Source organism: Rhinopithecus roxellana, chromosome 5 (genome assembly GCF_007565055.1).
Source record: "Rhinopithecus roxellana isolate Shanxi Qingling chromosome 5, ASM756505v1, whole genome shotgun sequence".
Taxonomy (NCBI): domain Eukaryota; kingdom Metazoa; phylum Chordata; class Mammalia; order Primates; family Cercopithecidae; genus Rhinopithecus; species Rhinopithecus roxellana.
In genome coordinates, this window is record NC_044553.1 from 136,827,288 (window position 1) to 136,844,267 (window position 16,980).

The 16,980-nt window shown below is 41.2% G+C and overlaps 1 protein-coding gene across 5 annotated transcripts in view; it reads left to right on the forward strand.

Annotated features, from left to right (window-relative positions):
- The window catches only part of NRXN3 (neurexin 3), a 1,636,170-nt gene that overhangs the window by 405,041 nt on the left and 1,214,149 nt on the right, over window positions 1-16,980 (forward strand). For all 5 annotated transcript variants that reach the window (XM_030931539.1, XM_030931540.1, XM_030931537.1 and 2 more), the window contains 2 exons: window positions 1,608-1,909; window positions 7,676-7,837. In XM_030931539.1, the coding sequence (XP_030787399.1) occupies window positions 1,608-1,909; window positions 7,676-7,837 (464 nt within the window). The remainder of the gene's footprint in view (window positions 1-1,607; window positions 1,910-7,675; window positions 7,838-16,980) is intronic.

The following is a 16,980-nucleotide window of genomic DNA, read 5'->3' on the forward strand; positions in this document are numbered from 1 at the left end:
TCAAAATTATAAATCGAAAAAACAAATAATTAAAGAAAATGTATTTCACCCTCTTACCTTGACAAATATACCTTTGTAACTACTTGGAAAGCCAGGTTCAAATTTAGATTTTTTGGATTCCTTGGAGTTCTGCATTGGGAAATAGCAGCACAGGGGGAACCAGCCAACCCCTAGTCCTCAGCCCACGGTCTACTCCCTTCTCTTCCCATCTTTGGCTTTGTCCTATATCATGAAGGGTCTGGTATGAATGCATGTGGTTGCCCCAGCCTAATGGACAAGCCCTATCCACATTTCTGCAAGTAGTCCCCCATGGCTGCTCCTCAGACCTTGCAATATGTATGGTTTGCCTTTAGAAAGATGGATCCAGGGCTGGGCGTGGTGGCTCATGCCTATAATCCCAACACTTTGGGAGGCCAAGGTGGGCAAATCACAAGGTCCAGAGATCGAGACCATCCTGGTCAACATGGTGAAACCCTGTCTATACTAAAAATACAAAAATAAGCCAGGCGTGATGTTGCACACCTGTAGTCCCAGCTACTTGGGAGGCTGAGGCAGGAGAATCACTTGAACCCGGGAGGCGGATGTTGCAGTGAGCTGAGATCACACCACTGCAATCCAGCCTGGTGACAGAGCAAGACTCAAAAAGAAAAGAAAAAGAAGGAAAAAGAAAGATGGATCCAGGGAAGAGGCCTGCACAAGCCCTGAAAAACAGGCTTAAGGTTTTTTGGGTGGGCAATGACAGGGTCCCAGTCTATGAAATATTGTCTTGAAAGAGAATATGGGCTCCAGTAGAATGTGATCTTGGCCCCATGGAACCCTAGTTCTGTGGGGAAGGATAGTTCTGTGGGGAAGAAGAGAATGCCATATTGGCCCCGTGGAACCCTAGTTCTGTGGCCATAGGATAGTCCAACCAGGGTCATCTAAAACAGGATACCCTAGAGCAGAGAGTCTTGAGTTTAACAGTGGTATTGCTGTCTTATCAAAACATATCAAATGCATTCTCTTCCCTTCTCCTCACCTGCTATATCACCTACTCAGGTCTAACCCCCTACTTAACAACCCAGCCATGTTCCACGGGGCTTGGGACTGTACTATAGAAACCAAAGTTACCTGAGTTATTGATGGATGAAAATCAGAGCCAGATCTTTCAGGGTAATTGATTTTTTAGTTATTGGTCAATAAAAGCTACCTGAAGCTAAAGAGTCCTTTGTCAGAACAGTTAATTATCCATTCTAAACCAGCTCTTCTACAAGCATTTAAAAGCAATTCCTGAAGCAAAAGCAACTTGAGCCTCACTTGATCATTTTGCATGAAACCTCCCTTTAGGTTTTTCTTTGAGAAAATGTGAAGGAAAGGCAGCAAGCTCTTTTGCACCATCTTGTTTGTCTTCTACCCTCGTGTGGACACGTCGTTTCTCTGCAGTCACCCCTGCTGCTAGTTTCCCAGTGTTTCCATATAAGACTTGCGGAAGAATGGAAGGGAGTGCTGTGTTGGTATTAGCACAAGAACAGGGGCAGTACCCCTGCGGTGTGTTCTCTTTGGTATTTGCGTAGATCTGACTCTTGCCAGACAAGTGTTGACTGCTTTCCTCTTTTCTTTTCCTATAGCTCGAGAGGAGAATGTGGCCACTTTCCGAGGCTCAGAGTATCTGTGCTACGACCTGTCTCAGAACCCGATCCAGAGCAGCAGTGATGAAATCACCCTCTCCTTTAAGACCTGGCAGCGTAACGGCCTCATCCTGCACACGGGCAAGTCGGCTGACTATGTCAACCTGGCTCTGAAGGATGGTGCGGTCTCCTTGGTCATTAACCTGGGGTCCGGGGCCTTTGAGGCCATTGTGGAGCCAGTGAATGGAAAATTCAATGACAACGCCTGGCATGATGTCAAAGTGACACGCAACCTCCGGCAGGTAATGGCTGAGGGGAGAGAATGCCTGGAAGGCTCATCTTAGGTGGCTGGGTAGTAAGTTTGTGAAGCAGGTGATGGGTGTGAGGTGGAGAGGGGTGGAGATTCAGGGATAGAGATGTTAAAGTCTAACTTTCTCCCAGTCTTCGCAATTTCACATGGAAAATTATTAAAATATGTTTCTCCGCATACTTCAATTCTCCCTCTGTGCTTGTTATTTAAGAAAAAAAAAAAAAACTCAGTTGTATAGATAATAAAAGTTGTAAGTACTTTCATTCCTTTTATTCTGCTTTCCTTTTATCATTTTCTTAATTACATTTGAATCTTATCGTATTATTGTTAAATTCAATTAGGGACGGCATTTTGTTTCTGCAGTTTCGTAGATTTTCCTCATTCTTTGAATATATGTTTTTCTTTTTAATTAAGTTAGCCATTGCCACGATGCCATAATTTTAATTCCTTCCAGAAAAAGTCTTCCCTTTTCTCTTTTAATTTACTACTCTTTCCCAACTATTTTTTTTCTTTTACGTTAATCTCTAGCTTTGGAATTAATTAGCCGGGATCTCTCTGAATTCCTCTGTTTCTCTCTTCCTTGATGCGGCGGTCCTACTCTATTGCCCCTGTCTCTCCCTCCGAGACTCTTCAGTTGACTGGGAGGCCTGGAAAGTGGAAGGACCCAAATAAAAAAGTCAACTTTGGAGCAGCCTTTCCTGGTTCTGTCCGTGCTTGGGAAGTCCCATCGCTTGCCGATTCTAAGCAGGCACCTCCGTCAGGTGACAACATTCTCAGAAAGCCTTAGCCAAGTGAAGTTGTTTTCAATTTCATGACTAATAATAATGATAACAATAATAATACCTCATCAGCCCATGTCAGTAAAAGAAAACCATTTCCTATAAAAATCAAAGTCTGTGCCGAGGCTGACTTTTCCAGGCTGCCATTGTTACTTGGTTTTCCTATTTGCTAATCTGTCATTAAACCCAGTTGGATGGTATCCAGGCTTTATTAACCAGAAAACACTATACTTTCTGAAGTGCTTATCAAAAAGTGCTTACCAAATTTCCTTCTGCCATATGATTGATCTAATGCCTTCTAATGTCAATGTGAAAGCATAAGAAATGATAGGTGTTTGCCTACGTTTTCTGTTTGATAAAAGTGTAACTCCTTACTAATGCTAAACAAATGGTATAGGCTGGCACACATTTGAAACACATTTCCACACTTAGGTATATCAAGGAAGCCATCCTGTTGGGAGATTACAGTTATCTCAGGTAAAAATGCCAAATGACATAAGACTTAGAGTCCCCAATCATCTCGACATTCATGAATCTGATATTTTTGAATATTGTTCTGTGTTTTTCCTCTAAGGCCAAAGAACTCTATTGCTAATATCTTCTTTCATCATTCCCCATCCATACTTACCCAGGAGAGAACGTCTCAACTGTCAAGAGAACCCAAATCAAATATCCATTTGCTGATACATAAGGGCTTGTTACATGTGAGCTGCAAAGACTAGACCTAAAAGTGAAATACAACCTTTTGCTAGTTTTGATTGGCAGGTACAAAATAACACCCTTTAGGCATTAATCAGTGGAGGAGAGACTTTTCATGTACTTCAGAGCACAATCAGGTCATGGTTCTCACCAATTTGTTTCTCTAACTCTCTCCCACCACCCTTCCTTGCCATTCTGGAATGATTCCAATTCTTGTGTGAAAGGCTCACTTTTGTTTCTACTAAAAACACTTTTCTAAAATAGTATCAGGCCCACTTAAGTCCTTTAAATGGAGAGAGGATAAACCAAACTGTAATTCAAATATTGTTTGTGCTGTTTTAATCAGAGCAGCTAGAGGAAAACTACCCTGGATGTTTTCCCACCCCTGCCCCTCCTGCTCTAAGGCCCAACTCTGCTCTGTGCCCTTGGGCAAGCCATTTGACCTTTCTCCACCACAGTCTCCATTTGCAAAATGGTGATTACAATCTTCCGCAGCCATGTGTGGTGGCTAAATATGCAAAGCACCTTATGTTCCAGAAGGATTATGAGCTCATCCGTGGTCTGGGTATAGACGTACTGTGACGTGCACATGATCTACAGGCTGAGCATTCTGTTTCAAAGGTGACTGCATCTGTCTGGTGCCAAGGGTGCAGCTAAGTGCAATTCTCTGTGCTAGACAGGGGTACAGAGGCCCTACAGTATTGGGGGTATTTTTTGGCAGAGGGAGTATTAATCTTCTGTAAGAAAGTGAACCTAAAATTGAACCTCATTGAAATTCTGACTAAATTTTGCAACCAAATGCAATTTATTGAAAGAGGAAAATCTCTGAAAAGCAAAGTTGATTTTGCAAATTCAATTATTTTAATGTGAATAATGTAAGATTATTATTTTGCCCATTAAAATAATATTTATAACATCTGTTTGAGTTCCCTAGGATACATTTGAATGGTGGGACATTCCTGTCTATTTCAATTAAACTATAAATAGCTCCATAAATATTTGACAACAAACTTAGAGCAGCCTTATTCATTCATATTTTTGGTAAGATTGAATGGCTTTTATGGCAAAAATTCATCTGAGTAAAGTTTACCTGGGGTTTCCTGGAGTACTTATTACCAAATGGAGCAGAACTCTCCTCATTTCTTCCTTCATGATCATCTATTCATGGTTTTGCCTTTAAGCCAGGTCAGGACCAAGGCCAGGTATTTTGTTATGGCTTACAATTAAAGGAAGGAATGTGGACTACCTGTATCTGTTGCAAACTATAACTGGGATTAAGGTAGTGAGGAATTTGTGTGTTTGTATGTGGTAGGGGGTGGTAATTGGTCCTTGACCTTGCCTAACTCCAAGGTCATGGCTATAACTTTCATGGCTTTACCTCTACGTGTTAACTTTTGTTAAACTACAAACACAAAACTGAGGTTACCAGTCTTCCAGTCTTCCAGAGGGCTTTTCTAATCATGTTTAACCTGCCAGTCTTCCCTCCTATCCATACAATAAATTACATAAAAGCTTGAAAAGCATTGTTCAAGAGGAATTGGGGGAAAGAGATTCCAAAGCTTTCTGGCAAAGTAAACAAATTGATGACCTTATTGAGTAATAAAGAAGATTCTAACTTTTTTGATGCATTTTATTAATTCTAAACTGAAAGAAAAATGTTCCTCTCTGGTTGCACATATCCACAAAAATCAAGTAGGTCGTAGATGTTTAATTATCTATGGAAACCTACAGTACACTACATAAGGCAGACTTTCTATGCTAGGTTTGATCTGTAAATGGTTTAAGTATTTTCCGTTTTGGGAGGAAGTCATGATCATTTATCTACCTTGTAGTCATAGTCAGATGTGAAAAAAATAAATCGCAAAATATTTGTATTTCAGTTCTTTGTATCTATTTATCTACATGTGGAATGGTACCTGTTGGGGGTCTTTCCTTTCAGAAGAGGTGGAATGGGTTTGTGTTAGAGGGTGGGAAGGGAGTGGGCGGTGTCCATTCAGAAGCGTCCTTGGGAAGTAAGTATGGTGCTAATTGTAGCGGGTGAGATCTGGTCTGAGAGAGATTTGGAAGAAGCAGGGAGCTGCAATGGCATGTAGACTACAGCTCCTTTTCTGGCTGTGCCCCAGGTGGCATGGTTTTCCATAGAGTCCTGGTCTCATTGTCTTCCCCCCACTCTCTTTTTCTGTGTCGGGTGCCTTTTTTTTGAGAAACTAACACAAGATCATTCATGCAATGTGTCATTTTACTAACCGACTAATGTACTAACACCCTAACGACTCATCTTTGTTTTTAGTTTTTTTAATTAACAATCGTTCTGTTCACAATTTTTAATTTCCTTTCTTCCCCCTTCTCCGCAAAGCACTCAGGCATCGGACACGCTATGGTAAACAAACTACATTGTCTGGTAGATATCATTCTTATTGTCTCTTTTTTTGGGTTTGCCGTGTGTTGCCCCCGTTTTCCTCTCCAACCCCCCCCTTTTATCCTCTTTAGACTCATTTCTTCTTTTAAGATTTTTGTTGAATTAAATGAAAGCCTTTCTTTTTCTTAAAAAAAAAAAAAAAAAAAAAAGGAAGGGGATGCCCTTGTCCTAAAAATGATATTTGCTTGAATTTTCTGGGGAAGGCTTCCTTTTCTTTAGTTTTCAGTTTTTTTCCCCCCAAAAATGCTTTTCTTTTCTTTTCTTTTTTCTTTTTAAGTATCTCCGTTTGGCTAAATTTGTTTTGTTTTGTTTTCTTATTTTACAACTTTCAAGTTACATACTAGAGACAACAGAGATTTATAGTGAGAACTTTCTGCTTTCTGTGCCTTCCTCTCCCTCTTACTCTTCCTCTTTTCTTTTTTTCCTCCTTTCCCACTCCTTAGTCCCTTTTCTCTTTCCCTTTTATGTGGCCACGGCTGCCACAGGTGATCTGGGGAGGAAAGTACTCAACTTCCTAGACTCTTTCTTACCCTTCTTTTACCTTACTCCCCTACCGTGGCCAAAAGGATATCCACCAATTATGTTCTCCATACGAACTCTGCATGGCATGTTCCTGTCTCGTGAATTTTCCTACCTGCATCAGAATTTGTTTCCTCATTTTCCTCCTCATTACTAACAACTTACCAATCATCAACCCAATTTCACTTTCTTCTCTTTTGTTTTTCCCCACTCTTCATTCTCCTTTCATGTTTCATATATTTTGGGGTTGGGTTTGGACTTTTTCTTTTCTTTTCTTTTCTTTTATTTAGTAAGGGAGGTGGCAGGCAGAGAAAAGACTACCTTTGAGTTTTGAATGCTTTTTTTTCCACTTCCATCTTGTTCTTCAGTTTGTTCAATGCATGTAAGTGTGAAGTGGATTTTTATTCTTTCCCTAATTTCTTCCCACCCTTTCCCAGTTTTGTTTTTCTTCCGCCTTCTCTCTTGGTTCCAGATGACTTCTGCATGGGTGTATCGGTGTATGGTGTGTGCATGCTTTGAGGCCCCATCGTTTCTCTTTGCCCTCTGCTCCTTTCATGGATGTTGGGTAAAAGGGTGCTATTTCTTTTCTGTGGGCATTATTATTTTTATTGTTTTGGTTATTATTTTTCATCATTCTTTTTGTTGTTGTTGTTAGAGTTGCCTTTTTGGTTTGGGTCATTTCTTCCCTTGGGGGTGGTGATGGGAGCCAAGGGAGGGTAGGGGTTGGTGTCCTGGGGCAGTCCATGGCATGTATCATCCATGACTATATCAGAATCAAGACCCTTCTCCTTCCCTCCCTGAATGCATGTTTGTCAGTGTGGTGTGAGCCAAAATCAATATATTAATAACAATAAAGATAAAAGAAAAGAAAAAAGAAAAGAAAAAAGGAAAAATAAAACCATCAACAACCAAAGACCAACCCCTAACAAACTTCATCATCAAATGTCTTCTTTGCTGTTTTTCACTACCACCATGAATAACAATCATGTAACAAATAAGCAATCATTTTAGCAATGAACTGAGACAAGTGATATCGTCTGAGGATGGTTCCATTTTCTAGCCTGACTGTGTAAAGATTGCAATGGGTAGAACAAGGTGCCCGGCTTGGAAATTCTAACAAAGTCTTCCATGAGTCTGCAGGGAAATACTGAAGGCTTGAGACCCAGGGAGGCAGACCAGAAAATGGAACTTGGCTGCACATACCAAAATCAAATCAAATTAGAAAGTATACCTCATGAAAATCTTAATGAAAGTGATGCCACAAGTAGGGGAAGCCACTGGCTTATGTTAGGATCGTAAGGTCATTGTTGGGATTTTTTTTGTCCCTATGTCCCTCCACCAGGTGACAATCTCTGTGGATGGCATTCTTACCACGACGGGCTACACTCAAGAGGACTATACCATGCTGGGCTCGGATGACTTCTTCTACGTGGGAGGAAGCCCAAGTACCGCTGACTTGCCTGGCTCCCCTGTCAGCAACAACTTCATGGGCTGCCTTAAAGAGGTAAAGTTCACCCAACTCTATTTAATGCACCATGTGATTGTTTCATTTATAAACAAATGACATGTCTAAATCAATGACTGGATCTGTCCTCAAATCTATGAAGTGCTAGATTGCAGCACAAACAACCTTGGACTTGGAAGTAGGTATCCTATATTTTCATTCCCGCTTAAGCTGGTTGCATGACCTTGGGTTTGTCAATTTAGTACTGTATTAGTCCGTTTTCACGCTGCTGATAAAGACATACCCAAGACTGGGTAATTTATTAAGAAAAGAGGTTTAATTGATTCCCAGTTCCACATATCTGGGGAGACCTCACAATCATGGCAGAAAGCAAGGAGGAGCAAGTCACATCTTGCATGGTGGCAGGGAAGAAAAACTTGTGCAGAGGAACTCCTCTTTATAAAGCCATCAGATCTTATGAGACTTATTCACTATCATGAGAACAGCATGGGAAAGACCCAACCCCATGATTCAATTACCTCCCACTGGCTTCCTCCCACTGGCTCCCTCCCACAACATGTGGGAATTGTGGGAGCTACAATTCAAGATGAAATTTGGGTGGGGACACAACCAACCATATCAAATACCCTGTGGTTCTGTTTCCTCATCTAACAAATTGAGGCTCTTAGCCCACAGATGGCTGTGCTTATAAATTAAATGCAATCACACAGGTGAAAGGCCATTGAAATCACAAGGAACTAGATGAGTGTAAAGTTTGATTTTTGTGATTTTGACCTGGCAAATAGGAAAGCTCTAGCTAAAAGTGGCTCAATTTGTTGTTGTGTGCCCTGTCTAAAATATAACATATGTATTATTTTACCTTCACTAAGCCTGGTGTTCCCAAGGGTCTCATTATTTGAGATGAAAGAAAATTCTTATAATGTAACATTAAGGCTCAGAAGACTGGTTTTTGCTTTTCTTCTTCTTCTTTCCTGAGAGCTAGTAGCTGTGAAAAAACAGTGGGACTTCGCCATTACTCGTTTATTACCATTGTAGCTGGTGTGTTGAGACCTCTGTCTGAGAGCAAAAGGAGCTTCAGCCAAGTGTAAGTGCAACCTCTAAGGTCAATTGTTGAGGCAAAAAGAATCAGATTTAATTTGGTAGAGCTCTTTCAGAACACTGTGGCATCAAAGCAGTGCACTGCACATTTTGTTTAAGCTAAGCTTGATTGCCTAAGTTATCTATACCATCTCCCTGGGGACATTTCTTGAGAAGCAAACAGTGTTCCTTCTTGTAGATAACAATCCCTTGTGACATCTTATGAGTCTCCTCTCAGGGCATGTTTTATTCTTGTTATGGTTATTTGAAATTTATTGAGCATCATTTGTATATGAGATGGCACTGTCCATGCATTCATTCATGCCACTGCCCTGTGAGCCTTGTCCAGGCAGAAATTGTGTCTGTTAGGCGTGGCACATAGTAGATGCATAATAAGAATTTGTGGCCGGGCGCGGTGGCTCAAGCCTGTAATCCCAGCACTTTGGGAGGCCGAGACGGGCGGATCACAAGGTCAGGAGATCGAGACCATCCTGGCTAACACAGTGAAACCCCGTCTCTACTAAAAATACAAAAACTAGCCGGGCGAGGTGGCGGGCTCCTGTAGTCCCAGCTACTCGGGAGGCTGAGGCAGGAGAATGGCGTAAACCCGAGAGGCGGAGCTTGCAGTGAGCTGAGATCCGGCCACTGCACTCCAGTCCGGGCGACAGAGCGAGACTCCGCCTCAAAAAAAAAAAAAAAAAAAAAAAAAAAACAAAGAATTTGTTTGTCCATTTATCTAATAATCATTGGATACCTTTTTTTGTGCTGTAACTAAACTTGGTGGCTCTTTTTAAGCCATGATCTCCATGCTCCAAGGCTTTGTCTTGTAGGAAGGGAGATGAGATCAGTGAGTGAATAAGTATAGCATAGGAGAGCATGTGTTCAGTGCCATAGACTAAATGCTGTAATTGAGTAGAGGAAACATAAATTTTAGGTGGAAGTCAGTTTTAGAGAAGGAGTGACATTTGAGGCAGGCCTTGTTGTAAAAAATCATGTGCGAATTGAGAGGAAGGGGTAGAAAAGAGAGACAATAAAGGAGGGAAAATCCAATTATAGCTTTGTATTGTTCTCAGCTGTAGAACGAAATTAAGAGGAGCATCCAAAGAGTGCTATTATCTCTTTGCAGGATGTTACTTAGTCTTCTGCTGGCTTCAGAGATTTCATCGTCATTTCTGATGGAATTATGGTAGGCATAGAGCCCTTCCTCCCTGGGATTTACTCCTATTTGGATAGAATAAAGGTATAGACTATGCACTGTCTAATGAACCCTGAAAGACTCTTAAACATTGTTAAATCACACTACATTGGAACTGCATTCTCATCAGAAAAAGGCTGCAACATTCTTGTTACCAAGGACATGGCTCAGGAATGAATGAGGCATTGGTTGCTGTGGAGTGCTCATTCAGTTTTGTAGTGCAACAGTCCTGAGCATGAAGTTTCTCCAGGACAGGATTTAGGTCTGGCCTTTAGGATTAATTTTCTCCTATACACAATTGTATTGAGCTACCTCTGTATTATATACTTAGAGACAAAGGAGCAATTTCCCAACCACGAATCTTCTATCTATTAATCAGGAAGGAACATTTTGAAACAAGTCTCATAAAAACACAGAGATGTTTCTGATGACTTTATCCATGTGGAAACTAAAGAAAATAAAATACATACACACACACATACACAGACACACACAAACACACACAGACAGACACACACCACACCACACACACACACACATACACACATTTTTGCTGTCCAGAGAGCAGAAAGCTTCAAAAGTCTGTCAGAAGTATTACTGAATAGCTTAAAAGTTAAAGGCAGTTCTGAAAAACAGTGTCGATAATAGAAATAACTATAATCAGTAATAACAATATCCTTATCTTAGCTAGCAGCACAAATATGCATTTAAATTCAGACCAAGTTAGAAAAAGGAAAGTTCGAAACACTAACAGAAATGATAGGCAAAGCTAGAACTTGATAAACTCCTGCCCCATCTGTTTTCCCTGTACAGCGTGATAGTCTTTCTAAGGCACTTGGAAGTCTTCTTATTTGTCTGAGTACCTTGAACAGATCACTTTGAGTCTAACGTAGTGCTAATATGTTATTTCTTTGCATTTAATAATTACACTTCACTTTTCTGTGGGCAAGTCTATGGAGATACTTCTCTTGTTCTTGTTATTTGTTTTTGATAAGTCAGTTAACATCAAAGGCTTCCAGCTATGTTAAGATTCAGCTACCTGTTAAACCCCACTCGCCCACTTAAACCATAGAACAGTCTCTAATTATTTCACACTCCCTTCTTCCCCTTCCTTTTCCTCTTGCTGCCTTAAAAAAACTTCTCTCGCCATTTGTGGCTTTAAGTTGTCCTAAATGAAACTAAGTGATATTATGTGTAATTTTCTTCAAATTAGGGACATGGCGAAGGGCCTATGCAATTTCTGCTCCAGATCATCAATATTTCTTTGTGTGTGGCACAAAACAGGTTTTGTCGTTGGAACTGTAGTTATTTCACACCTAAAAACTAAGTTCTGGCTCCATGATTGTGCCAAAGGGACTGGATATTACTCGTGTGTGTACTTCCTAACCTCATACCCATGTAAAAGCCACAACAAAGCATCCACGTTGTCGTCAAACTATGATAGTTCTCTACACACGTTGGTTATCAATATAAGATTTGTGTCCACTTAAATATCACGAAGTCAGTTCCTTTTCATGTTTTAGTGTGTCTGTCTCATGTTTGTTCTTATTGTGTCCCCAGCTCCTAGAATGGTTCTTGGCACTTGGTGGCTCTCAGTCAATATTTCCTGAGTGAAATCACATGATTGTTCATTAATAAATACCTTTCCTAAATGAATGCTCTTAGGTACTATTGACCACTTGACTTACCTAGGATGATTAAAGAACATCTTGACATGGCAGTGGGTGAATCTTTCAAGAATCTTCTCTCCCTCCACCTGAGCTATCAGATATGAGAAAAAGATTATTTTAAAAGCCTCAGCAAGGCTAAGAGGAATGATTGGAAGTTCCTCTATGAAAAATGGGATAGAAAAGGCTGTGAGGGAGGCATCAAAGTATAATGAAAAGAATACTGGGGGCTGGGCGCGGTGGCTCAAGCCTGTAATCCCAGCACTTTGGGAGGCCGAGACAGGCGGATCACGAGGTCAGGAGATCGAGACCATCCTGGCTAACAGGGTGAAACCCCGTCTCTACTAAAAAAATACAAAACAACTAGCCGGGCGAGGTGGCGGGCGCCTGTAGTCCCAGCTACTCGGGAAGCTGAGGCAGGAGAATGGCGTGAACCCGGGAGGCGGAGCTTGCAGTGAGCCGAGATCCGGCCACTGCACTCCAGCCTGGGCGACAGAGCAAGACTCCGTCTCAAAAAAAAAAAAAAAAAAAAAAAGAATACTGGGCTTCAAATCAGAAAATCTGCTTAGGAATGTTAGCTTTTTCACTGGCTATATAATAAGGTCACTGATCTTACTCCAGTCTAACCCATAACAAGGAGATAATAAAACTTCTTTCGCATTCTTAAGAAAAAAATGAAATGATGTACATAAAAGTGAAACCATACAGCATTACGAAATACAATGCTTTTGCTTATAATAATTATTAAGGATTATATATTGCATTGTATAAAATAGTTTATAAATTGAAATATAAGTGTAAGTGAATATCCATTAGCACATGGAATCTCTATATTTCTCATATTAGCAAATCATTGTCAGGAAAAAAACCCCCATTATTCTGAGGTTTGCCCTACATAAATTCTCTCGTAATGCAAAAATAGGGATAACTCATCCTGCCTGCCCTCAATGATTACTTTGTTTTTTGCCTTTGGCTATTCATTTGACACTATGTTTCCCTTTATTAAAATGTGAATTCCATGAGAACAGAGGTCTTATTTGCTTATAAATGTCTCCCCAGCACCTAGAATGGACCTTGACATTAAAAAAAATGCACTCAATAAGTATGTCTGGAATAAATAAATAAATGAATGGAGCTCTGAAATCTGGTGGAGTTTAGATGAACAATGTATAAGTCCAGACTGCTATTAAAAAGTATCATAGGCTGAGTGGCTTATAAACAACAGAAATTTATTTCTCACTGTTCTGGAGGCTGGAAGTCCAAGAACAGAATGCCAGCCTGGTCAGGTTCTGGTGAGGGCCCTCTTCTAGTTTGCAAACTGCTGTTTTCTTATTGTGTTCTCACATGGAAAGAAAGAGGATAAGAGTTCTTTAGGGTCCCTTTTATAAGGGCACCAATCCCATTCATGAGGGACCTTCATGACTTTCATGACTACTTTTAGGAGGCCCCACCTCCTAAAACTGTCACATTGTGGGTTAGGATTTCAACATATGAACTTTGGAGAACACAAACATTCAGCGCATAGCAAACAATATATCCTCCAAACCTATAATATGCCAAGGGCTGTGCTAAAATATAAATATGAATCAAACATGGTCCCTGCTTTAGAAGAACTCACATTAGTGGGGAGAGGCAGACACACACATAATTGCAATAAATAGCAGTTAATGCACAACATGAGACATTCTTAGTTACAATGCGCTGCTGAGGAGAAGGACCTAATACACCTTGGGGTTCAGGGAGCATCCCAAGGTGAGGTGCTTGATGCCAAGTAGAAGGGAGTATGGAAGCATGGGGAAAGAGGTGCTCCAGGATGAGGGGCAGGGTGAGAAAGGCATGGAGGTAGAGCATGTCCTGGTGTCTGGGTGAGGAACATGCAAACAGCTTGCTAATTTCAAGGCCCAAATTATAAGACTGGGAGCTTTGGACTGGTAGCTGCGGTGAGGTAGGGACCATGTCATAGAGGTCTTCATTTCATGCTATACCCTTGAACTTTGTTCTCTAGGTAATGGGGGAGCCATTGAAGGACCTTAAGCAGCAGAACATAGTCAGATTGGCATCTTACCCATCAGGCCTTCATTCTTTGAGGAGTAATGTTAATTCATCTACCACTTTCCCCTGATGTATGTTTTTGTCCTAGGAAGTTGAAGATCTGGGATAGAAAAGGTGGTCCCTCGGCTGGGTGCGGTGGCTCATGCCTGTAATCCCAGCACTTTGGGAGGCCGAGGCGGGCAGATCACGAGGTCAGGAGATTGATACCATCCCGGCTGACACGGTGAAACCCCATCTCTACTAAAAACACAAAAACAAAAGTAGCTGGGCATGGTGGCGGGTGCCTGTAGTCCCAGCTACTAGGGAGGCTGAGGCAGGAGAATAGCGTGAACCCAGGAAGTACAGCTTGCAGTGAGCTGAGATTGTGCCACTGCCCTCCAGCCTGGGTGACAGAGCAAGACTCCATCTCAAAAAAAAAAAAAAAAAAAAAAGAAAGAAAGAAAAAAAAAAAAAAAAAAGAAAAGGTGGTCCTTGAGCTTCAGCATTGGATTGGAGCCTGCCTCTTTGAATTTTAAAATTTCTACAGAAAACTGCTACCTTCTGACTCCAATTTCAGTTTCGAAAGACCCTCCCTGAGAGGACATGCATTTCTCTTTTTCTCTGTCCTTGGCATTACTGAGCTGTTCAATGACAAATGAAATACAGGAAGGCCAAACCAAGACTGAGTTACATGAGTAGGGTCCCCATTAGGCTATTCAAGCCCATCACAGTATCCTCCCACGTGTTGGACTTTCTGTATAGTTTGATTTGGTTCTTTCCACACCATCCTCCTTTCTCCTCAATCTGACACTTCTCCATTTGCCCATGTGGAGAAGCGTAAGTGCCACTGAGACCTCTGGGACAGACTGGACTCTCTCATCTCTCTATTCTCATGGCATCTCTAATGGAGAGGAAGGAAAAGCAGGAGAATTGGGAGAATAGAACACATATTTAAAGGAAAAAGGATTGGATAGAACATCATTGTGCACATTACATTCCACATCCCTTTGTGATTATTAGCCATTTAAAACCGAATGGAGTTTTGCAGCCAGAGATAGTCTCTGAACAGATGATTAATGGCTTAATCTGTAATAACTTTACATTTTATAGAACCCTGATAGGCGTCCACATCTGGTGAGCCAAGCTATTTAAGGCTGTGTTAATTCTGTTAATTGCTATACGTTTATTTGAATTGCTGGCACCTGCGGGCTTTGGGATAATGTGTTTGTTGTTGCTTTTTTTTCTTCTTTAAAAAAATACTCATTTTATTTTACCCTGTCTTGCTTGCTGTCTCTTGTTGCTATCTGTCATGCTATCACTTAATTTCTTCTCTGGATTTTCTTTTGAGTTGTCCTCTTGCTTCCTTACTCATTGTCCTTCCTCCTCCCCTTCTCTGTTCCCTTTTTCTTTAATTCGTTTGTTTCCCAAGCTGTTGTTTTGGTATCCTTCCTGATTGCTCAGGTGGTGATAAATGTCTCTGTCCATAAGCAGGTGAATTCAGGTCATAGCATTGGGCCTAAATATTCCTTCTTTCTCTCATGAAGACTACTGTGCAGCGTAGGGCTAGTAAAGCCCAAGTGAGGCTTTTAGAGTCAACACGAGACATGAGAAGAGGGTGGGCTTCAAAAGCTCAAGCCCAGGGTATGAGTCTTGCCTAGACTCATTCCTTGCCAGTTGCATGGCTTTTAGCAAGCCACTCGACTGCTCTGAGCCTTGGTTTCTTCATCTATAAAGGGAGAGACTAATACTGATTTCATGTATTTTTACGTAGGGAGCAAATGGGATTAGACAATGGAGGTGTTTTATAAAATACAAAATACTATACAAATGTTAATGAAGTTGTTATTTATGTTATTAATTGAAACAAAATCAGTTAGTTCAGGCCAAAGAACCACTTACTGCTCTTCACCATTTCTGCAATTAAAAACCTGCAGAAGTTAGGAGAGTCCAATGTAGTTTAATTAAAAAGGCCTGCTACCAGGTTCAGTTCTAATGTTAATTAGAAAATTATACAACTTCTCTGGATATCCTTGTCTTGATCTGTAAAATGAGGATAGTAATCCCTGCTAATCCAAATGCACACTACTGTAGAGACCTTCTTGTAAATGTCGCATAGAAACACAAATTACTGTTCATTAGATTTTGGGTAGCAAGGTAAGTTTTATTCCATTAAGGAAGATGTACAGAAAAGCACTCTATGGGTTTGGAGATAAGAGCGTTTTGACAGAATGGGAGAATCAATACAAAAAGCTGACCAGAGAAATAGGAGTTGAGCAGCGTGGAAAGAAATGAAGTTGCAAATCAGAGGAAATGGAGGAACGTGGCAGAAGAAGAAAAGAAAAAGCAATTACTGCATCTCAGGAGCTATCTATTGGCTTGTCATGGGCTCAGTGATGTCCTCTGCAAATTCATATGTTGAAGTTCTAACCTTTAGTTTGTGACTATTTTTGAAGATAGGGCCTTTTAAGAAGTAACTGAGATAAAATGAGGTCATATGGATAGGCCCTCAACCAATATGATTGGTGTCCTTACAAGAAGTGATAAGGACATGGATATACAGAGGAAAGACCATGTGAAGACAGAGGGAGAAGATAGCCATCTACAAGCTAAGGACAGAGGCTTCAAAAGAAACCAACCTTGCTGACACCTTGAACTTGGACTTCCAGCCTCCTGGAGCGTGAGAAAATAAGTTTTGGTAGTTTAAGTCACCCAGTCTGTGGTATTTTGTTATGGCAGCTCTAGTAAATTATAGAGCTTTTTTATGGGTTGACCATAAAAAAAAAATGGCCATTTTTGGCTGGGCGTGGTAGTTCACGCCCATAACTTTAGCACTTTAGGAGGCTGAGGTGGGGGGATTGCTTGAGTCCAGGAGTTGGAGACCAGCCTGGTAAACTTAAGGAGACTGTATGTCTACAAAAAACATTAAGAAAATTAGCTGGATTGGCCGGGCGTGGTGGCTCAAGCCTGTAATCCCAGCACTTTGGGAGGCCAAGACGGGCGGATCACGAGGTCAGGAGATCGAGACCATCCTGGCTAACACGGTGAAACCCCGTCTCTACTAAAAATACAAAAACTAGCCGGGCGAGGTGGCGGGCGCCTGTAGTCCCAGCTACTCGGGAGGCTGAGGCAGGAGAATGGCGGGAACCCGGGAGGCGGAGCTTGCAGTGAGCTGAGATCTGGCCACTGCACTCCAGTCCGGGCGACAGAGCGAG